Raw genomic sequence first — 25,074 nt, 5'->3', positions numbered from 1 at the left:
AATAAATCCACAAAAAACTTTTGAAAAATGAAAATTTGTAAAAGTGTTTGAGTGTCTTAAAAGGCGGAAATTTAGCGAATAAATTTCCCTAAACAATATTTGTTTGAAAAAAAAAATTAAAATTTAAGAATTTATTAGAATTCGTAATTGTTTTATAACCCCTTAGTGTGATTGCGAATTTAGCGAATAAATCCACAAAAAACTTTTGAGAAATGAAAATTTGTAAAAGTGTTTGAGTGTTTTAAAAGGTGGAAATTTAGCGAATAAATTTCCCTAAACATTATTTATTTAAAAAAAAAATGAAAATTTAAGAATTTATTAGAAGTTGTAATTGTTTTATAACCCCTTAGTGTGATTGCGAATTTAGCGAATAAATCCACAAAAAACTTTTGAGAAATGAAAATTTGTAAAAGTGTTTGAGTGTCTTAAAAGGCGGAAATTTAGCGAATAAATTTCCCTAAACAATATTTATTTGAAAAAAAAAATTAAAATTTAAGAATTTATTAGAATTCGTAATTGTTTTATAACCCCTTAGTGTGATTGCGAATTTAGCGAATAAATCCACAAAAAACTTTTGAGAAATGAAAATTTGTAAAAGTGTTTGAGTGTTTTAAAAGGTGGAAATTTAGCGAATAAATTTCCCTAAACATTATTTATTTAAAAAAAAAATGAAAATTTAAGAATTTATTAGAAGTTGTAATTGTTTTATAACCCCTTAGTGTGATTGCGAATTTAGCGAATAAATCCACAAGAAACTTTTGAGAAATGAAAATTTGTAAAAGTGTTTGAGTGTTTTAAAAGGTGGAAATTTAGCGAATAAATTTCCCTAAACAATATTTATTTAAAAAAAAAATTGAAAATTTAAGAATTTATTAGAATCCGTAATTGTTTTATAACCCCTTAGTGTGACTGCGAATTTAGCGAATGAATCCACAAGAGACTTTTGAGAAATGAAAATTTGTAAAAGTGTTTAAGTGTTTTAAAAGGTGGAAATTTAGCGAATAAATTTCCCTAAACAATATTTATTAAAAAAAAATTTTTAAATTTAAGAATTTATTAGAATCCATAATTGTTTTATAACCCCTAAGTGTGACTGCGAATTTAGCGAATAAATTCACAAGAAACTTAAAATGAAAATTTGTAAAAGTGTTTGAGTGTTTTGAAAGGTGGAAATTTAACGAATAAATTTCCCTAAACATTATTTATTTAAAAAAAAAATTGAAAATTTAAGAATTTATTAGAATCCGTAATTGTTTTATAACCCCTTAGTGTGACTGCGAATTTAGCGAATAAATTCACAAGAGACTTTTGAGAAATGAAAATTTGTAAAAGTGTTTGAGTGTTTTAAAAGGTGGAAATTTAGCGAATAAATTTCCCTAAACAATATTTATTTAAAAAAAAAAAATTGAAAATTTAAGAATTTATTAGAATCCGTAATTGTTTTATAACCCCTTAGTGTGACTGCGAATTTAGCGAATGAATCCACAAGAGACTTTTGAGAAATGAAAATTTGTAAAAGTGTTTAAGTGTTTTAAAAGGTGGAAATTTAGCGAATAAATTTCCCTAAACAATATTTATTAAAAAAAAATTTTTAAATTTAGGAATTTATTAGAATCCATAATTGTTTTATAACCCCTTAATGTGACTGCGAATTTAGCGAATAAACCCACAAGAGACTTTTGAGAAATGAAAATTTGTAAAAGTGTTTGAGTGTTTTAAAAGGTAAAAATTTAGCGAATAAATTTCCCTAAACAATAATTATTTTAAAAAAAATTGAAAATTTAAGAATTTATTAGAATCCGTAATTGTTTTATAACCCCTTAGTGTGATTGCGAATTTAGCGAATAAATCCACAAGAAACATTTGAAAAATGAAAATTTGTAAAAGTGTTTGAGTGTTTTAAAAGGTGGAAATTTAGCGAATAAATTTCCCTAAACATTATTTATTTAAAAAAAAAATGAAAATTTAAGAATTTATTAGAATTCGTAATTGTTTTATAACCCCTTAGTGTGACTGCGAATTTAGCGAATAAATCCACAAGAAACTTTTGAGAAATGAAAATTTGTAAAAGTGTTGGAGTGTCTTAAAAGTTGGAAATTTAGCGAATAAATTTCCCTAAACATTATTTATTTAAAAAAAAATTGAAAATTTAAGAATTTATTAGAATCCGTAATTGTTTTATAACTCCTTAGTGTGGCTGCGAATTTAGCGAATAAATCCACAAAAGACTTTTGAGAAATGAAAATTTGTAAAAGTGTTTGAGTGTTTTAAAAGGTGGAAATTTAGCGAATAAATTTCCCTAAACATTATTTATTTAAAAAAAAAATGAAAATTTAAGAATTTCTAAGAATCCGGAATTGTTTTATAACCCCTTAGTGTGACTGCGAATTTAGCGAATAAATCCACAAGAAACTTAAAATGAAAATTTGTAAAAGTGTTTGAGTGTTTTGAAAGGTGGAAATTTAACGAATAAATTTCCCTAAACATTATTTATTTAAAAAAAAAATTGAAAATTTAAGAATTTATTAGAATCCGTAATTGTTTTATAACCCCTTAGTGTGACTGCGAATTTAGCGAATAAATTCACAAGAGACTTTTGAGAAATGAAAATTTGTAAAAGTGTTTGAGTGTCTTAAAAGGTGGAAATTTAGCGAATAAATTTCCCTAAACAATATTTATTAAAAAAAAAAATGAAAATTTAAGAATTTATTAGAATCCGTAATTGTTTTATAACCCCTTAGTGTGACTGCGAATTTAGCGAATAAATTCACAAGAAACTTTTGATGAAAATTTGTAAAAGTGTTTGAGTGTTTTGAAAGGTGGAAATTTAACGAATAAATTTCCCTAAACATTATTTATTTAAAAAAAAAATTGAAAATTTAAGAATTTATTAGAATCCGTAATTGTTTTATAACCCCTTAGTGTGACTGCGAATTTAGCGAATAAATTCACAAGAGACTTTTGAGAAATGAAAATTTGTAAAAGTGTTTGAGTGTCTTAAAAGGTGGAAATTTAGCGAATAAATTTCCCTAAACAATATTTATTAAAAAAAAAAATGAAAATTTAAGAATTTATTAGAATCCGTAATTGTTTTATAACCCCTTAGTGTGACTGCGAATTTAGCGAATAAATTCACAAGAAACTTTTGATGAATGAAAATTTATAAAAGTATTTAAGTGTTTTGAAAGGTGGAAATTTAGCGAATAAATTTCCCTTAAAATTAATTTAAAAAAAAATTGAAAATTTAAGAATTTATTAGAATCCGTAATTGTTTTATAACCCCTTAGTGTGACTGCGAATTTAGCGAATAAATCCACAAGAGACTTTTGAGAAATGAAATTTGTAAAAGTGTTTGAGTGTTTTGAAAGGTGGAAATTTAGCGAATAAATTTCCCTTAAAATTATTTAAAAAAAAAATTGAAAATTTAAGAATTTATTAGAATCCCTAATTGTTTTATAACCGCTTAGTGTGACTGCAAATTTAGCGAATAAATCCACAAGAAACTTTTGAGAAATGAAATTTGTAAAAGTGTTTGAGTGTTTTGAAAGGTGGAAATTTAGCGAATAAATTTCCCTTGACAATATTTATTTAAAAAAAAAATTGAAAATTTAAGAATTTATTAGAATCCGTAATTGTTTTATAACCCCTTAGTGTGACTGCGAATTTAGCGAATAAATTCACAAGAGACTTTTGAGAAATGAAAATTTGTAAAAGTGTTTGAATGTCTTAAAAGGTGGAAATTTAGCGAATAAATTTCCCTTGACAATATTTATTTAAAAAAAAAATTGAAAATTTAAGAATTTATTAGAATTTGTAATTGTTTTATGACCCCTTAGTTTGACTGCGAATTTAGCGAATAAATCCACAAGAGACTTTTGAGAAATGAAAATTTGTAAAAGTGTTTGAGTGTCTTAAAAGGCGGAAATTTAGCGAATAAATTTCCCTAAACATTATTTATTTAAAAAAAAAATTGAAAATTTAAGAATTTCTAAGAATCCGGAATTGTTTTATAACCCCTTAGTGTGACTGCGAATTTAGCGAATAAATCCACAAGAGACTTTTGAGAAATGAAAATTTGTAAAAGTGTTTTAAAAGGTGGAAATTTAGCGAATAAATTTCCCTAAACATTATTTATTTAAAAAAAAAATTGAAAATTTAAGAATTTCTAAGAATCCGGAATTGTTTTATAACCCCTTAGTGTGACTGCGAATTTAGCGAATAAATCCACAAGAGACTTTTGAGAAATGAAAATTTGTAAAAGTGTTTTAAAAGGTGGAAATTTAGCGAATAAATTTCCCTAAACATTATTTATTTAAAAAAAAAATGAAAATTTAAGAATTTATTAGAATCCCTAATTGTTTTATAACCCCTTAGTGTGACTTCGAATTTAGCGAATAAATCCACAAGAAACTTTTGAGAAATGAAAGTTTGTAAAAGCGTTTGAATGTTTTAAAAGGTGGAAATTTAGCGAATAAATTTCCCTAAACAATATTTATTTAAAAAAAAATTGAAAATTTAAGAATTTATTAGAATCCCTAATTGTTTTATAACCCCTTAGTGTGACTGCGAATTTAGCGAATAAATCCACATGAAACTTTTGAGAAATGAAAATTTGTAAAAGTGTTTGAGGGTTTTAAAAGGTAAAAATTTAGCGAATAAATTTCCCTAAACATTATTTATTTAAAAAAAAAATTGAAAATTTAAGAATTTATATGAATCCGGAATTGTTTTATGACCCCTTAGTGTGACTGCGAATTTAGCGAATAAATCCGCAAGAAACTTTTGAAAAATGAAAATTTGTAAAAGTGTTTGAGTGTTTTAAAAGGTGGATATTTAGCGAATAAATTTCCCTTAATAATATTAATTTAAAAAAAAATTGAAAATTTAAGAATTTATTAGAATTTGTAATTGTTTTATAACCCCTTATTGTGACTGCGAATTTAGCGAATAAATCCACAAGAAACTTTTGAGAAATGAAAATTTGTAAAAGTGTTTGAGTGTTTTAAAAGGTGGAAATTTAGCGAATAAATTTCCCTAAACATTATTTATTTAAAAAAAAATTGAAAATTTAAGAATTTATTAGAATTCGTAATTGTTGTATAACCCCTGAGTGTGACTGCGAATTTAACGAATAAATCCACAAGAGACTTTTGAAAAATGAAAATTTGTAAAAGTGTTTGAGTGTTTTAAAAGGTGGAAATTTAGCGAATAAATTTCCCTAAACATTATTTATTTAAAAAAAAAATTGAAAATTTAAGAATTTATAAGAATCCGGAATTGTTTTATGACCCCTTAGTGTGACTGCGAATTTAGCGAATAAATCCGCAAGAAACTTTTGAAAAATGAAAATTTGTAAAAGTGTTTGAGTGTTTTAAAAGGTGGAAATTTAGCGAATAAATTTCCCTAAACAATATTTATTTAAAAAAAAAATTGAAAATTTAAGAATTTATTAGAATCCGTAATTGTTTTATGACCCCTTAGTGTGACTGCGAATTTAGCGAATAAATCCACAAGAAACTTTTGAGAAATGAAAATTTGTAAAAGTGTTTGAGTGTTTTAAAAGGTGGAAATTTAGCGAATAAATTTCCCTAAACAATATTTATTTAAAAAAAAAATTGAAAATTTAAGAATTTATTAGAATCCGTAATTGTTTTATAACCCCTTAGTGTGACTGCGAATTTAGCGAATAAATCCACAAGAAACTTTTGAGAAATGAAAATTTGTAAAAGTGTTTGAGTGTTTTAAAAGGTGGAAATTTAGCGAATAAATTTCTCTAAACATTATTTATTTTAAAAAAAATTGAAAATTTAAGAATTTACTAGAATTCGTAATTGTTTTATAACCCCTTAGTCTGACTGCGAATTTAGCGAATAAATCCACAAGAAACTTTTGAGAAATGAAAATTTGTAAAAGTGTTTGAGTGTTTTAAAAGGTGGACATTTAGCAAATAAATTTCCCTAAACATTATTTATTTAAAAAAAAAATTGAAAATTTAAGAATTTATAAGAATCCGGAATTGTTTTATGACCCCTTAGTGTGACTGCGAATTTAGCGAATAAATCCGCAAGAAACTTTTGAAAAATGAAAATTTGTAAAAGTGTTTGAGTGTTTTAAAAGGTGGAAATTTAGCGAATAAATTTCCCTAAACAATATTTATTTAAAAAAAAAATTGAAAATTTAAGAATTTATTAGAATCCGTAATTGTTTTATGACCCCTTAGTGTGACTGCGAATTTAGCGAATAAATCCACAAGAAACTTTTGAGAAATGAAAATTTGTAAAAGTGTTTGAGTGTTTTAAAAGGTGGAAATTTAGCGAATAAATTTCCCTAAACAATATTTATTTAAAAAAAAAATTGAAAATTTAAGAATTTACTAGAATTCGTAATTGTTTTATAACCCCTTAGTCTGACTGCGAATTTAGCGAATAAATCCGCAAGAAACTTTTGAAAAATGAAAATTTGTAAAAGTGTTTGAGTGTTTTAAAAGGTGGAAATTTAGCGAATAAATTTCCCTAAACAATATTTATTTAAAAAAAAAATTGAAAATTTAAGAATTTATTAGAATCCGTAATTGTTTTATGACCCCTTAGTGTGACTGCGAATTTAGCGAATAAATCCACAAGAAACTTTTGAGAAATGAAAATTTGTAAAAGTGTTTGAGTGTTTTAAAAGGTGGATATTTAGCGAATAAATTTCCCTTAATAATATTAATTTAAAAAAAAATTGAAAATTTAAGAATTTATTAGAATTTGTAATTGTTTTATGACCCCTTAGTTTGACTGCGAATTTAGCGAATAAATCCACAAGAGACTTTTGAGAAATGAAAATTTGTAAAAGTGTTTGAGTGTTTTAAAAGGTGGAAATTTAGCGAATAAATTTCCCTAAACATTATTTATTTAAAAAAAAATTGAAAATTTAAGAATTTATTAGAATTCGTAATTGTTGTATAACCCCTGAGTGTGACTGCGAATTTAACGAATAAATCCACAAGAGACTTTTGAAAAATGAAAATTTGTAAAAGTGTTTGAGTGTTTTAAAAGGTGGAAATTTAGCGAATAAATTTCCCTAAACATTATTTATTTAAAAAAAAAATTGAAAATTTAAGAATTTATAAGAATCCGGAATTGTTTTATGACCCCTTAGTGTGACTGCGAATTTAGCGAATAAATCCGCAAGAAACTTTTGAAAAATGAAAATTTGTAAAAGTGTTTGAGTGTTTTAAAAGGTGGAAATTTAGCGAATAAATTTCCCTAAACAATATTTATTTAAAAAAAAAATTGAAAATTTAAGAATTTATTAGAATCCGTAATTGTTTTATGACCCCTTAGTGTGACTGCGAATTTAGCGAATAAATCCACAAGAAACTTTTGAGAAATGAAAATTTGTAAAGTGTTTGAGTGTTTTAAAAGGTGGAAATTTAGCGAATAAATTTCCCTAAACAATATTTATTTAAAAAAAAAATTGAAAATTTAAGAATTTATTAGAATCCGTAATTGTTTTATAACCCCTTAGTGTGACTGCGAATTTAGCGAATAAATCCACAAGAAACTTTTGAGAAATGAAAATTTGTAAAAGTGTTTGAGTGTTTTAAAAGGTGGAAATTTAGCGAATAAATTTCCCTAAACAATATTTATTTAAAAAAAAAATTGAAAATTTAAGAATTTACTAGAATTCGTAATTGTTTTATAACCCCTTAGTGTGACTGCGAATTTAGCGAATAAATCCACAAGAAACTTTTGAGAAATGAAAATTTGTAAAAGTGTTTGAGTGTTTTAAAAGGTGGAAATTTAGCGAATAAATTTCCCTAAACAATATTTATTAAAAAAAATTGAAAATTTAAGAATTTATTAGAATTCGTAATTGTTTTATAACCCCTTAGTGTGACTGCGAATTTAGCGAATAAATCCACAAGAGACTCTTGAGAAATGAAAATTTGTAAAAGTGTTTGAGTGTTTTAAAAGGTGAAAATTTATCGAATAAATTTCCCTAAACAATATTTATTTAAAAAAAAAATTAAAAATTTATTAGAATCCATAATTGTTTTATAACCCCTTAGTGTGACTGCGAATTTAGCGAATAAATCCACAAGAGACTTTTGAGAAATGAAAATTTGTAAAAGTGTTTGAGTGTTTTAAAAGGTGGAAATTTAGCGAATAAATTTCCCTTAACAATATTTATTAAAAAAAAATTGAAAATTTAAGAATTTATTAGAATTCGTAATTGTTTTATAACCCCTTAGTGTGACTGCGAATTTAGCGAATAAATCCACAAAAGCTTTTGAAAAATGAAAATTTGTAAAAGTGTTTGAGTGTCTTAAAAGGTGGAAATTTAGCGAATAAATTTCCCTTAACAATAATTATTTTAAAAAAAATTGAAAATTTAAGAATTTATTAGAATCCGTAATTGTTTTATAACCCCTTAGTGTGACTGCGAATTTAGCGAATAAATTCACAAGAGACTTTTGAGAAATGAAAATTTGTAAAAGTGTTTGAGTGTTTTAAAAGGTGGAAATTTAGCGAATAAATTTCCCTCAACATTATTTATTTAAAAAAAAAAATGAAAATTTAAGAATTTATTAGAATCCGTAATTGTTTTATAACCCCTTAGTGTAACTGCGAATTTAGCGAATAAATCCACAAGAAACTTTTGAGAAATGAAAATTTGTAAAAGTGTTTGAGTGTTTTAAAAGGTGGAAATTTATCGAATAAATTTCCCTAAACAATATTTATTTAAAAAAAAATTAAAAATTTAAGAATTTATTAGAATCCATAATTGTTTTATAACCCCTTAGTGTGACTGCGAATTTAGCGAATAAATCCACAAGAAACTTTTGAGAAATGAAAATTTGTAAAAGTGTTTGAGTGTCTTAAAAGGTGGAAATTTAGCGAATAAATTTCCCTTAACAATATTTATTAAAAAAAAATTGAAAATTTAAGAATTTATTAGAATTCGTAATTGTTTTATAACCCTTTAGTGTGACTGCGAATTTAGCGAATAAATCCACAAGAGACTCTTGAGAAATGAAAATTTGTAAAAGTGTTTGAGTGTTTTAAAAGGTGAAAATTTATCGAATAAATTTCCCTAAACAATATTTATTTAAAAAAAAAATTAAAAATTTATTAGAATCCATAATTGTTTTATAACCCCTTAGTGTGACTGCGAATTTAGCGAATAAATCCACAAGAGACTTTTGAGAAATGAAAATTTGTAAAAGTGTTTGAGTGTTTTAAAAGGTGGAAATTTAGCGAATAAATTTCCCTTAACAATATTTATTAAAAAAAAATTGAAAATTTAAGAATTTATTAGAATTCGTAATTGTTTTATAACCCCTTAGTGTGACTGCGAATTTAGCGAATAAATCCACAAAAGCTTTTGAAAAATGAAAATTTGTAAAAGTGTTTGAGTGTCTTAAAAGGTGGAAATTTAGCGAATAAATTTCCCTTAACAATAATTATTTTAAAAAAAATTGAAAATTTAAGAATTTATTAGAATCCGTAATTGTTTTATAACCCCTTAGTGTGACTGCGAATTTAGCGAATAAATTCACAAGAGACTTTTGAGAAATGAAAATTTGTAAAAGTGTTTGAGTGTTTTAAAAGGTGGAAATTTAGCGAATAAATTTCCCTCAACATTATTTATTTAAAAAAAAAAATGAAAATTTAAGAATTTATTAGAATCCGTAATTGTTTTATAACCCCTTAGTGTAACTGCGAATTTAGCGAATAAATCCACAAGAAACTTTTGAGAAATGAAAATTTGTAAAAGTGTTTGAGTGTTTTAAAAGGTGGAAATTTATCGAATAAATTTCCCTAAACAATATTTATTTAAAAAAAAATTAAAAATTTAAGAATTTATTAGAATCCATAATTGTTTTATAACCCCTTAGTGTGACTGCGAATTTAGCGAATAAATCCACAAGAAACTTTTGAGAAATGAAAATTTGTAAAAGTGTTTGAGTGTCTTAAAAGGTGGAAATTTAGCGAATAAATTTCCCTTAACAATATTTATTAAAAAAAAATTGAAAATTTAAGAATTTATTAGAATTCGTAATTGTTTTATAACCCTTTAGTGTGACTGCGAATTTAGCGAATAAATCCACAAGAGACTCTTGAGAAATGAAAATTTGTAAAAGTGTTTGAGTGTTTTAAAAGGTGAAAATTTATCGAATAAATTTCCCTAAACAATATTTATTTAAAAAAAAAATTAAAAATTTATTAGAATCCATAATTGTTTTATAACCCCTTAGTGTGACTGCGAATTTAGCGAATAAATCCACAAGAAACTTTTGAAAAATGAAAATTTGTAAAAGTGTTTGAGTGTCTTAAAAGGTGGAAATTTAGCGAATAAATTTCCCTTAACAATAATTATTTAAAAAAAAATTGAAAATTTAAGAATTTATTAGAATTCGTAATTGTTTTATAACCCCTTATTGTGACTGCGAATTTAGCGAATAAATCCACAAGAGACTTTTGAAAAATGAAAATTTGTAAAAGTGTTTGAGTGTTTTCAAAGGTGGAAATTTAGCGAATAAATTTCCTTAAATTAATTTAGTTTAAAAAAAATTGAATAAATATTAGAATTTATTAAAATCTGTATTTGTTTTATAGCCCCTTTGTGATTTCATGTAAATGTGAATTTAGCGAATAAATTCACATAATTTATTTTATTTCCCCTTAACGTGAATCCAATATCCAATCGTAAATAAACATGCAAAAAAAAATTTTCCGATTGAATATACATTAATTAATATAAAAAAGTAATTTAAATTTAACGCATTTTAAAATTCGAAAAGCTTTTATTGTTGCTAGAATTTTTTTATTTAAATGTGAATTTAGCGAATAAATTCACAAAGAACTTTTCAAAGATCTTTGTGTCTTTTAGAACATTTTGCGAATGTTCACAAAATTTTAGTCTTGTACTACATCCGCTGAGTTATTTCATATGTATTGTGAATTTAGCGAATAAATTTACTCAATTATTTCCTACTTCTGCTTCGATTTTAAATAAATTGCATGCAATTGGAAAAGAAAAATTCATTACTTACCTTTTACTCCTCCAACCAAACAGGAACCACAATAAAAACACACACTAAAAAAACACCACAATAAAACACTGACACTGTAACACTGTAAAAATATTCGACTATTCTTAAAGGTGGAAATTTAGCGAATAAATTTCCCTGAATTTCATTTAGTTTACAAAAAATTTAAGAATTTATAAAAATCCGTAATTTTCTTATAGTCCCATAGTAATTTCGTGTAAATGTGAATTTAGTGAATAAATTCATCGGAATATTTTAATGAGAGAATATGAGAACTTTTATTTTTATATGTTACGCCCTTTATTAGTTTTATTTAATTGTGAATTTAACGAATAAATTCACAAAAAGCTTTCGAGAAATAAAAATTTGTAAAAATGTTTGTTTGTTCTAAAAGGTGGAAATTTAGCGAATAAATTTCCCTAAATAACATTTAGTTTAAAAGAAAATTGAGAAAAATATTAAAATCTGTATTTGTTTTATAACCCCTTAATATGACTGCGAATTAATCCACAAGAAACTTTTCAAAAATCTTTGACTCTTTTAGCGAAGTTTCATAAAATTATTATACTTTTGAGTTATTTCATGTATATGTGAATTTAATTTGATACTAAAATGTTATATTCTTATTCTTCAAGTAAATTTAGCGAATAAATTTACTCCAGAGTTGCCACTAATAAAATTTCGAGCCTCGATTTTAAACATTTATAGTACAAAATAAATTGCATGCAAAAAAAATTCAGTACTTACCTTTCACTCCTCCAACTGTACAGGAACCACAATAAAAACACACAATAAAAAACACTGCCACAATAACACCACAGGAACCACAACTTTATTCCGACCTACTTCTACCGCTGCACCAGGAAGACTGAGTACTGTACAGTACCTTCTAAGCGAAGCAAAATTTTCTTATCCCCCCTCACTCACCCGAATCCACCCGAACACATCCGAACGACTCCACGTTCTCAGTAGAGGATGCGTGCGTCTCTACTTTCACTTTTCGTGCGCATCATACGTTAATTAACTTCTTAGTCCAGTGAAATTAGAAATTGAATTGATTCTTACATTATTATATTATTTATTACATTATTTAATTATTTCTATTACTAAAATTGTAAATAACTTTTGAAGCAGGGAAACAAGGAAAACTTCACGTATCTGAAACAAGTCAAGATTGACTTCAGCTACCTAGAAGTGAATGAAGACATTTTTAAGTATTTTGATTTTTGTAGGAAAAGAAAACTGACTAGAACTAAATAAAAATGCCTTTAGTCGTTTGGCAAATTGACTTTAAACTGACTGATGGAAGTAAAATGTAACTTTTTATGGCCTGCAGACTTTTTGTGTTAATTTAGTTCTTTAAATAATTTTCTGTTTCAGTTTTATTGTACCCTTATAAAAAAACTTTCCTCTCATTTTAATCACAGTATTAATTTCAGTATTTATCTGGTTAAGCATTCTTAGTAACCAACTTAGATGGCAATAAAATGCTGACTCAATTAAAAAAAAAACATTCACTAGAGCTTATTTGAGGAGTATGAGGAGTTTTATGTCAAAAAACAATAAAGGTTTAAAAAGTTAAGTATTAATTTAAACATTTAAAAAATGTTTAAATTAATACTTCTTGATAAGCATATTAATATATATAATATAGGAGGCCTTAAATAAATATTTACATTCCGTACTCTATATTTAAGATATCAAGAAGGAATTTTAAGTATCACCTACTGTATAGGTATATTTACAAATAACATGAGGCTAATGACACTATGCAATTGGCCCTAAAATCGAATAATTTATACCCTAAGTAAAATAGACTTGGAGTTGCTTAATTACTGTTACAAGTGGTGATCAGCTAGTTAAATCATTTTAAAAATTACAGGTGTCTGTACCTTGTCGAATAATGTAAGTGTAAGTAAATTCAATCTATGATTTACAGAATCACAGATTTTCTAGTGGAGTTGTTTGAAGTGAGAAAATTTATTATTTTAATATTTCATTATGAATACAGAAAGTAACTTACAATTGTGTACCTCAAATGGCTGGAAGTCATACAAAGTGATTCCAAAAGCCGGGAATAAAATAAAAAGTTATCTCAAGTGTCCGGAAGAATGGATGGAAGACTACAAAAGCCTTGAATAGTGTCTAAATTAATAAAAAAATGCCTCAAAAACTTGGAATGTAGTCAACACATTGTATTTAATGCATGAAATAGTGTCGAAAATAATTTCAATAATTATTGACTGGTTGACAGTCTTTTATTGTATGTTGGCTTTCAGAGGCTTTGAACTTATTCGTTAATTCTTGGTAGGTGAAAAATTGAATAAGGAAGCCTGGAAGAAAATAATAAAAAAATAGTCAAATACTTGGTATAGTGTCAACAAATATTTCGAAATGGGTAAATGAGAGTAGAGACTTAAAAAATTGACCGCAAAAGCCTGGAATAGAGTCAAACATTAAAACAAATCCCGGAAAGATGAAAAGTGACTCTACAAGCCTAAAATTAAAAAAAAAATCCCAGGCTAATTATGTGTATACGAGTAAATAATTCATTGTATATTAAGCTAAATTAATCAAGTCAAAAAATACTGTATTGACAACTTTTTTTTCTTAATAAATATCATTGACATTTTTAGAAAATTGTTTTTTTTTTTTAATATAAAATATAATATAAAAATATGTCAGAAATTAGGTTAAGGTTAGTTTTTTTTTGCTATATTTAATATACAATAGAAGAAAATTAAAAACGACCTCTGGTCATAAATGTAGAAAATTATAAAATTATTGTGTTAAATTTGAATAAAAAAATTCAAAATTTTTTGTCAAAAAAAAAATATTTTTTTTCTCCGTGAAGTGCCATAAAATTTCTGGAAAAAAATTTTTGTTGAAAAATATTAAAAAAGTAAAAGAATGTTCAAAAATGAACCTTTTAAACAAAAAAAAATTTTTTTTTCAATAGACTCCCATGAACTTAAGTCAAAATACCTTTATTACGTTTAAATGATTTATTCATTGAAAATTATTGCACTTTCTAAATAAATAGTTTATATTTGCCATTTCTTATTACCTCGTAAATCATATGAAATTGAACGTGTTTTAATGTTTATAAAAGTGTTAATTTTAACTGTTTTTTTTATTTCACCATAATTTTCGTAAGGCTCTAATAAAAGTAAAATAATTTATTCCTCTAATATGGCCTTTTCAAATTAAACGCGACCCAATAAACTTCATAATTTTAAAACCGAAAACAGATTTAAAAAAAAAATTCAAAGCACTAAATCCTGTTATCCCGGATCATTACCGTAACCGGTTAAATCCGAGAATAAAAAAAAAATTAATACGTTTTAATTGCCACGTGGCACATATACATGGGATAAACAGGAACGCATTCGAATCGGATTAATAACCATATAAATAGGATCGATAACATAGATATTCGGATAATGCACATGAATATACATGGACAATTAAACTAAAACCCTTAACGTATATTATTCCGGTAATATTTGTTTTAATACGTTTATACCATCGAATTGAAGTAGTAAGGAAGAGATATTCCGATCCGAAGTACCTGTTGAGAGAAATTCTCCCTTTCGTCCCGGAATCTTCCGGGGTGGATATTGGCAACCCGGAATGCGGTAATGTGCAGCCGGCGTGGCTTCGGTAACGGCGTGGAATTCCACAGTCACCCCCCCATAATAATTGTTCATCCCCCAAGAGGGATTTTTAATGACAATTGATAATAAATTGTCAATAATGTACAGAGCGATTTGGATAAGGAGTTTTTAAACCTATGTACGGTATAAAAACACCTTTAGTCTAGGCCTTTAAAATGACATTAATTAAATATATGCCTCTTTCTAAATTTAAGGGAAGTATTTTACAATAATGGGCCAACAAAGTTGAATAAGAGAAATATTTGAATTGTCTAATCCAAAGGCCTTGGATTTAGTAAAATTGAACTTACTAGAAATTTTTCAACATTTTCAAAATTAAATAATATGTTCTCTGTAACACTGTTATTTGGGTAAAATTTTAAACACTCTGCATTTGTTGGATTATTACCGCTATTAGTAAAATCTTGATTAAAATCATTAATATTTTTCATATTATCATGAATTTGTTGATTGTTAATTGGTTTTAGTTTATTTAATGCTTGCTACTTCTTAATACTAGAATATATATAATACATATGACTACTGTTTAATACCTACTGATTTTCAAGGCAATTGGAAACTAGAATGAGTGTTCCTTATTGCAACTAGATCTAAATACAGTATTGGATTGGTTTTAGGAAAATAAAATATTACTACATGACATTGTAGTAATAGTAGGTTATGACATTTACACCTAATAAAAACTTTATTAAGTCAACATATCATGCCGAACATCATGAATTGTTCAGAAAGTATGAGTGTAAAAACTTTCAGGCAAACTTAAATTAATAATAATTATTATAATAACAAATAAAATTTATACAATTTTGGGATTTATAAGTAGGAACGCAAAGCATTTTAAACAGTACAGTCAGAATGTATAACTCTTTAGTGAGACCTCATCTCAAGCATGCTTTTGTAATATGGACATAACAGGTAGAAATCAATATAGAACTTATTGAAAAGGAAGAGAAAAAATTTTTGCGATTTTGTTTGTTAGAAAGCATAATGCTTATACTTGGTGTCTTACAAAAGCATGCTCGGGAGTTGATTTGAATCTCGGCACCAAAAACGAAAAACGCAATCAATTTTGTTTTATATACATAATTGCAAATAGCATCTCAAATACAAAGGTATTTCATTGATTAATTATCTTAAGTTCCTTGTTCTTTAGATCAATTTAAGGTTAAATTACCGAGGGTTATTTTTGGTCAGTGAAGTTATTGCTCTCCAATATACAATATGATGAAAGAATGCAATTTATTTTTGATGTTGACTTTGTTGGCATTGACCTTTTGCCTGGTTCTACCCCAATTCCATCGTTCGTAGGATAGGTAATTGCTTTTGTTTCTGTTCTTTTAATTTTTAGAAGTAGATTTATTTATTTAAGTGTATTTAGTACCTTGCTACCTGCTATTCGTCATTCATGTACGTTAGAGTATTAGACAAGTATTGGTAGAAATTATAATAATTTTTTATATTATTGACAGTTTTCGTAAAAGCTGTAAAAAAAATTGATGGGAAAACTATTTGTTAATCAAGAACTGCTTTCAGAGGGGATGTTTTCAGGGTATCCTTATTTGACTGTGAAAATTCATCTAAAAGAGAAGTGCTAGGGTTTCTGGAATAAACAAGGGATGTTCTACTACTAATAATAATTTATATATTTTAATTAAAAAAATGTATGTACAGGTCTAACCCAGGGCTATTTTATCTAACCGTATGGCACGTTGTACTTGAAAGCCAGATTGAATACTTGGAATTGTGAAATCAAGCGAAAAAAAATGTCTCCAATTTTTCCTAAGAACAATATGCTAATTGCACGAAAATGAAACAATTCGGGTGAATTAATGTTTTTTGTTATGGGTATTAAATCGGCTTTTTTCTATTCAGATGGAAATTTGGATTACAAAAGAGCCTTATTTAATATAAAAGTTGTAAAATAGGGAATTTTCAAATAAATTATTTTAATGCCAGTACCGACCTATGAGGCGAATTTTAGACTAAATATTATTTGTCCAATTTTCTGTTCATTCAATTTCTTTAAATGTAAATAAATCCAAGAATGTAATGCTTTAGAAGTTACATTAAACCATTCAAGGTCTCTCAAAATAATGCTCCATCTATTTTAAATTCTTAGATAAGCCTTCTTTTCGTTATAAAATTACGAAGTAGTTTTTGTTATTAGTTTAAGTAAATTTAATTAAAGTCATTAGTGGTACATGAAATACTTAAATCATTCCGTAAAAATTCTAGATCTAAATCTTCATTGTTCTCTTTCTTATATCTACAAATCCGTAGCTTATTACGGATATTAGTACGCTTTGAGAACTTTTTCTTTATTATTTATCACGTTTTCCTCAAGTGTATGCATGACATCGTATAATTTGGACTCAATGACTCTCATTTTGAAATTCAGTTTCTTCTTAATGTTCTTCATAAAACTGGCACGCAACTTTTGTTATGGGTAGACTTACTTCTCGCTATTATTATGCAGGTACTCCCTAATATTGACCAGTTTACTAACCGGTAAACTAGTCAAGTATTATTAGTTGATAATAATGTTTCAGAAAAAATACAAATTTTTGTCTCAAAAGGATGAAATTGTTAATATTATGATGAACGTTCCCCTAGTTCTTCTGTGCAAAGTATAAAATCCTAAATTACCATTTTAGCCTAAATTTTTTTAGGTTCAAGAAGTTGAAGCTATTTTGAAAGAATTAAACTAATTTTTTACTACTTCCAGGCAGTAGAGAGTTTTACAGTTTCTCAAGGAGTTGCATCGTAGTTTTAAGGGTCTGGAATGTTTGTTTGTTTACTCTCAAGAAATTTACGTTAATTTTTCCAGGCAGTTAAAGGCTTTGATGTCTTCCAAGGAGTTGCTTGACAAGATTTTCAACTGTCTGGAATATTATTTTGAAATTCCATAATAAATAATAAAATCAACTTTTTCAAGCAATTGAAGTACTTTCAAAAGAATCAAGGTCATTTTCTATTACTTCCAAGCAGTTGAAGGTTTTGAAGTTTTTCAAAAAGCTGCTTAAGAAAAGTCTTAACTTCCTGGAATATTTTTTAGTCTTGAAGAATTTTCAAGTTATTGAAATAAATGAACCCCTAGAAAATTCATGCAATTTACCTGCAAAAATGCCTGTTTTGATTTTTTACAAAATAAATTACAACTTTATAGACAATTTCTTCGAGTTTAAAAGAACGAAGTTTGAAAACTATGAGAACGTACCCCTGGATTTTGTGTAAAATGTAAAATTTAAAATTAACATTCATTTAAATATTTCAAAAAAAAAATATGAAAAATGATGTTTGATCACTAATGAAAATATTAATTTTACAATTGTTGTTTAGATTTTATAACTATTTTCTGAAAGTACATATTATTGACTTTGTTCATTACAAAATCCAAGGACTAATATAAAAAATGACGAGCGAATTAAATTTCTATCCTTTTCTGCGATGTGTTAACAAAACTGTATCTCTCTTATATTCCGCAAGCAGTTTTGATGTTTGGCATTATTTGACTATGTTGAATTTATGATGAACGAACTCGATAAGTATAAAATCTTAAATTACAATTTTTTTCAAATTTTTTAGAGGATAATTTATTTTGTGCTTACTTTTTCTTATTTCATAATATCAAAAATGCCTAAATTATAATCAACGAACCTCTAGTTTTTTTATTAAACGCGATAATTTACTTTTTGTATTTTTTTTTGAATTGTTTCAACTTTCTGCAAAAATGATAAATAATCCTTGAAAATGTCTAGAATGAACATTTTCTGGAATAATCTGGGAAGGCTTAGGTTATCCCTTAAGTTCTCATTTCTTCCAGGTATGTGGAGTAAAATAGTGGTGTTTTCCAGTAAAAAATACACACAAAAATACAACATCTTGGAAGAATTGGGAGTTAGAATATAGTGAAGTTTTTTTAGCCATTTGGAGGCAGTTTAGGCAATTTTGGACAATTTTTCAGGAAGTTATAAGCGTTTTTGTGGTTAAGGTCCAAAAAAATTGAAAAATTGTTACCATCATCTTTAAATTTCTGAAAAAAATTTCTTAACAAGAAAATTGTCTTGAAATATCGTTTTTTTAAAAAAGTGAAGTTTTCTAACAATTTAGTGTAAGTTTAAGCAACTTTGAAAATTTTTTAAATGAGTTATAGGTATTTTCGCAGTTAAAGTCCAAAAAAAATTGAAAAATTGTTACCATCATATTTAACTTCCTGTAAACAATTTTTTATTAAAAAAGTCAACTTGAAATATCGTTTTTATATTAAAGTGAAGTTTTTTTAACAATTTTATGAAAGGTTAAGCAATTTCGAATAATTTTTGAGGGAGATAGGCCTTTTTGTAGTTAAGGTCTAAAAAAATTAAAAATTTTTTATCATCATCTTTAAATCCCTAAAAAAAATTTTTTTAAGAAGAAAATTAACTTGAATTTTCTTTTTTGTAAGTTTTATTAGTAATTTGAAGGCAGTTTAGGCAATTTTGGACTATTTTTTAGGGAGTTATAAGCGTTTTTGTGGTTAAGGTCCCAAAAAATTAAAAAAATTTGACCATCATCTTTAAATTTCTGAAAAAAATTTCTTATCAAAAAAATTGACGGTTGAATTAGACGGTTTATGAAAACCCTCAACAAAAAAGGCCCAACAACTTAAACTACGAGGTTTTTGCTCCCGAACAAAACATTTCGATATAAATACTTTCACCCATATTCCAGGCGGTATTTAAGAGAAAATAAACGGATTAACAAAACACACAATATGCCCGAGGGCCAGAAAACTTTTTAAACGACCTTTAAAGTATAAAGAAGCTTTCGTCGACCCTCGGCACTAATTAAAAGGATTATTATGGAATACACCTAAAAAAAAAACCTTTTGGATAGTTTTAATTAAAATTGTTCTCTTTTTTTTTAAGGTAAAGGACGGACGAAGCACAGTAGCACCACAGCGAGCATGGTAATCACCTGCACTTTAAGAAAAAGTAAGAAAAAGTTACATTTTTATAAAAATACTTAATTTTGCGTGTGTATGTTTTTTTTCCAGAAGATCTGCATGTCCAACTAGAAGAAGACGAGCACGAGTCGTTTGTTTTATCCCCCACGTCCAGCCAGGCTGGAGAAGTGGATCCGGATTCGTTTACTGCCGAGGATAACAGGGAAACTTGGGGATCCAATACCGATTTTTTACTGTCCATTATTGGATTCGCAGTGGATCTGGCGAATATCTGGAGGTTTCCTTATTTGTGTTATCGAAACGGCGGAGGTAAGTGAAAAAGTATATTAATGAAACCATTTATTCCAAGTATTCCAGTAAGTAGTTTTTCTGACTGAAAGAAATAAAATATTTTTTTATTAGTTCGGAGTGACTCAATAAAAAATGTTTAAGCACTGTTCTTCGTCCATTTTTCAATTTTCTTCTTTTTCCAGGGAAAATCAAATAGACTCTTTTAAATCTTTCCAATCTGGTCATTTGGGATCATTATTTTATAAGGAAGTTGGATTTTCGAGAGATGGTGCTGGACGGTAGTTAAGGTCTGCCCATTAACCGGATCTAAACTCTAAATTTTTTTCTTTTAAAAAAAAATAAAAAAAGTAGTATCGAAGACTCTACTAAAATTTAATAACCCAAGATATGTTAATTCTTTTTTCTTCATTAAGAAGGTTAACCAAACTGGTAGAAGTACTAAATTTCTTTTTAAACCTGCCTGGTATTCAGGAATTAAAAAATGTGATTTAATATATGCCTAAATTTGTTGGTAAATAAATTTTTTCAAGATTTTATATACTAACGGCAGTATACTTATAGGCCTGAGGTCTTTGAATTCCTTTAATTTACTGATCTTTGCTATGGGTCTTTTAATTGCCTTTTTCCAGATTGTACGATAAAAACTTTGTAAAATGCAACTATTCATAATATTAAGTAATGGCTTTAAACAAAAAGGCATACAGAGATGTAAATCTTTTAAAGAAAAAGCGTTTTCACCAATTGCAATAGAGCGAATCGTTTTTACAATTTTAAGTTAAGTTGACTGATCCATTAAAGTAAAATTTAATTCAGATTTGATCTTATCATGTTTATGTGATTTATCAAATTGTATTTTCTCATTAGATGTAGCATTAGCTGTTTTACTCAAATTTTTGAAATAGATATTAATAGCCGTTGAATCAGGAAGATCAGAATCCTTGTTACGGCCCAGAATTTAAATTATTTGCGTCTCTGCAGAATCTTTTCTGTGTTTTTAAGACATTGAATTGAAGTAAGTAATTTTTGCCCTAGCAATGGCATGTTTTGTATAATTCCTTATTTGTCTGTAATATTGCAAGCGTGCGTCAGTTTTTTATTTTAAATATTTACGGTGGGCTTTATCCCTTTCCTTCATGAGCAATTTGATATTATTGGTATTCCACGACGTAAATGGTTTATCGCGTATATTTCTAATTAAAAGAGGCGCATGCCTGTTTATTAAATATACTATATTTTTATTGAAAATTTCAATTTCCTTAACTATATCAGGTGTGTAATAAATTTGATCCCAATTTAATTGACTTGCATCCAAATGTAACTGATTTAAATCTATATTTTTGTAATTTCTATATTGAATTCGTTTAATACTATTATTTTTTTTTATTATTATTATTTATTTTAACATACCTGGGTATGCAGTGTTTTTCAATGAGAGCATTTTAAACCGATGTGATAGATGTCTTGTTTATGTTAAAAATGAATAATTCACTGAATCTCGGGTAATAGTTGATGATAGTCTAAAGATTCTTAAGGTCTTAAGCACTGAAAAAGAAATGCAAAAATGTAAATGTTCTTACCAGATTACTTCAATCTCTAAAGTTAGATCAAAACAGCATAAATGTATGAGTTGGGGACATGAATATCGACTTATTAGCTACTGAGTCTGATATAACAAATAACTATCTTACAGTACTTCAGGGAAATGGTTTCGGAAGTATAATAAATAACATAACAAGAAAATCTGAGCATACAGGCACATGTCTAGACCATTGTTTTATTAAATGTCAAAGCGAATTATTTGAAAATATTAACTCTGTTATTTTGAAGAACGATCTTACAGATCACTATCCTATTCTTATTAATATACCACTAAACAATGAAAAGAAAGACTTTCCACACAAAAATTATATTATCAACACTATTAATTATGAAAATCTTTCTTGAAGTGTCTTAGTGGTTGCGTTGATATTTTTTTTCGGTCTAGTGGGTCAAATGGATCCGGGGATAGTAATAGAGTAAGTATTTCGTTATTCGATATTTTATTTATTTTTTTGACATTTATGTGGATAAACACTTCATAATATACATATACCTACTTTGTTTTGTTTTTAGATTATGACTCAAAGAGGACTGTCTGATGCCGAGTTATTCGAGATAGTTGCAGATAATACTTTTTAAGAACATCTGGAGTCTATAAATAAGCCTAAAGAAAATAGAACTACTTCAAATGAACCAACCAGCGGCACAAACGTTATTGACGACAGACAGAGTAATGTAATGTAACCTGATTTTTGACAACGGAGACGAAAGCGATAAGGACGAATGTGATTCTGAAGAATTCAGCGATAGCGAAAATGAGTGGCAGCCAGATGATATATCATTGGGTCAGTCAGAGTTATCATCGAAAAGTGAATATGAAGACGAAGGACAAACAGTAAAGGAAACAAAATTGTGGTATGGAAAAGATAAAACTAAGTGGTGTCAGGTGCCCTTGCCTAGGGGAAAAATGAAAAGTACTAATATTATAAAAATACTTCCTGGTTTGAAAGGACCGGCTCGCCAGAACCCTCTCTCATCGCAGTTGGAATCTTGGAGACTTCTTATCACACACTCTATTTTTAAAAAGATTGTTGAATATACCAATGCAAAAATTAGAGCTATGCAAGGTCAGTATACAACTTTCAAGAAGCGAAAAAATAGCAGATCATTATTTCGACAAGTTTTTATTCAAGAGACCGATAAAATTGAAATAGAGGCGTTTTTAGGCCTTTTATATTTGCTGGGTTCTTTTAAATCCGGACACGAAGATCTACGATCTCTATGGGCTACCGACGGGACAGGTAGAGATATATTTCGTTGTACGATGTCTCTTGCATGTTTTTTTTCCTATTATGTTGCCTAAGATTCGACGATATGGTTACCAGGCGGGAGAGAATGAAAGTCGACAAACTGGCTGCAATATCTGAAATTTATAATGAATTTGTTGAAAACTCAATAATGTGTTACACGCCCTCTGAATTCTTAACCGTAGAAGAAATGTTAGTTCCTTTTAGAGGGCGCTGCGGTTTTAAAATGTCCATGCCTGCTAGGCCGGCGAAATACGGTATCAAGATTCAAATTTTAGCAGATTTCAAATCACATTATATGATTAATTCTGAAATCTACACCGGAAAACGCAGTGATCGGTCTAACTTGTCTATACCGATAGAAACAGTATTTCGTTTAGTTGGTCCTGTGGTTGGGACCAATAGAAACATAACGGGAGATAATTAGTACACATCAATGGAATTAACTGGTGAACTTCTCAATCGTAAGCTTACATATGTTGGCACAGTCAAGAAGAATAAAAGATTTGTTCCACCCGAATTCTTACCTTGCAAAAAACGTGAAGTAGAGTCCTCCATTTTCGGGTTTACCTCTACTCACACTATTGTGTCTCACGTTCCCAAAAAAAACAAATCTTTAATATTGTTGTCGAAAATGCACAACGATAATGTTGTAGACGACTCATCAAAAAAGCCAGTTATATTACAACGATACAAAAACCGGTGTTGATGCACTAGACCAGAAATGTGCAACATATTCGACGTCTCGCAGGACACGCCGATGGCCAATGGTTATTTTTCACATGATTTTGAACGTTTCTGCAATCAACAGCAGAGTTATCTATCAATTTGCTGCCGAAGGAAAAGAAATTTGTAGATTAAATTTTCTAAAAAATCTTGGTCGTCAACTATGCGAACCCTATATGAGATCGAGAGTTTACAGCAACAAAATACCACGTAGGTCGAGAGAACTGACGGCAGATATACTTGGGGTAGTTATAGAAACGCATTGTGCTCTTCAGTAGGCTCAGGGTGTATCCAAGAGAAAGAGATGTGCTTTCTGCCCACCGAAAAAGGACCGCAAAACGAACACCTTCTGCGATTCCTGCAAAATACCAGTTTGCCAGCAATGTTCAAAAAAAACTTGCCCAAAGTGTGTTTAGGATATTTTGGCCAACAAAATTTGTTTATTAATGTTTATTTTATCATTTTTTATGAATAAATTAGTTTATTTTGATCAAACAATTTTTTATTTTCAAAATAAAAAAGTGAGTCATATTGCCCCCGGGTAGCTGTAATGTTTTACTATAGGGAGGATAGCAGTTAAAGGTTATACTAAAAAAAAACAAGATGTATGACACCTTTATGCAAAAGAACTAGTACCCCTAGTAATGGTTCAGGTTTAGCCAATTTATTCAAAAACTAGGCAATTTTTGAAAGAAACTCATATAGTATTTTTTATAGAGAATTCAATTATCTGTAATTTGATGTAAATTAGAACCAGGAACGAGGCAAATAATATTTTATGTAAAAAAACTAGTGGCACGTATTGGTTCTGTTTTTCTCAATTTATTTAAAAACTATGCATTTTCATTAAAAAAAAAACTTATAACGAATTTAATTTACTTTAATTTTCTATGCCTTAAAATCCTGAATACTTTTTTATAGTAAAGAAACAAGACGTAATATGACACCTTTATGCAAAAGAACTAGGGGTACGTAATGGTGCAGTTTTAGCCAATTTAGTCGAAAACTAGGCAATTTTCAAGAAAAACTCATTTGATATTTTTTATAGAGAATTCAATTCTCTGTAATTTGATATACATTAGAACTCTAAACGAGGCAAATAATATTTTTATACCGAAGAACTAGGAGGACGTAATGGTTCAGATTTTCCCAATTTACGCACAAACCAGGCATTTTCAGAGTCTAGATGACATTTATTATTACATAGAGACTAAATTTATTAACTAATAAAATAACTTGATTTTCTTCTTAAAATGCACCAACCGTCGCTTTTAAGCAATCGCCATAGACATACTGACAAACCACAGTAAACAAGAATATATCTCTTATACACTAATATGACGAGGAGCGAATTATTATAGTAAAAATATGTACCGTAAAAAGAATTATATGCAAGTATATGAGCTTTCACCTTTAAAGGATAGTAAATTAAAATATTTTTAAACCTTGGATTAATCCACTGTCCCATTTATAGATACTTGTATAGACTTTTGCAAATAAAAAGTACAAAATATTGTTATACTTTTTTACTGCTGGAGGATATGCTGG

At 27.6% G+C, this 25,074-nt stretch overlaps 1 protein-coding gene across 1 annotated transcript in view; it reads left to right on the top strand.

Moving 5' to 3' along the window:
• The window catches only part of LOC126733942 (sodium-dependent noradrenaline transporter-like), a 92,725-nt gene that overhangs the window by 48,477 nt on the left and 19,174 nt on the right, over positions 1 to 25,074 (top strand). Inside the window, exons 4-5 of the mRNA XM_050437431.1 lie at positions 19,626 to 19,691; positions 19,754 to 19,972. Coding sequence (XP_050293388.1) covers positions 19,626 to 19,691; positions 19,754 to 19,972 — 285 coding nt within the window. The remainder of the gene's footprint in view (positions 1 to 19,625; positions 19,692 to 19,753; positions 19,973 to 25,074) is intronic.

The sequence above is a fragment of the Anthonomus grandis genome, chromosome 3 (genome assembly GCF_022605725.1).
Source record: "Anthonomus grandis grandis chromosome 3, icAntGran1.3, whole genome shotgun sequence".
NCBI classification, from domain to species: Eukaryota; Metazoa; Arthropoda; class Insecta; order Coleoptera; family Curculionidae; genus Anthonomus; species Anthonomus grandis.
The sequence above is the reverse complement of the archived record's forward strand: the minus strand, read 5'-3'. Positions and strand labels throughout refer to the sequence as shown.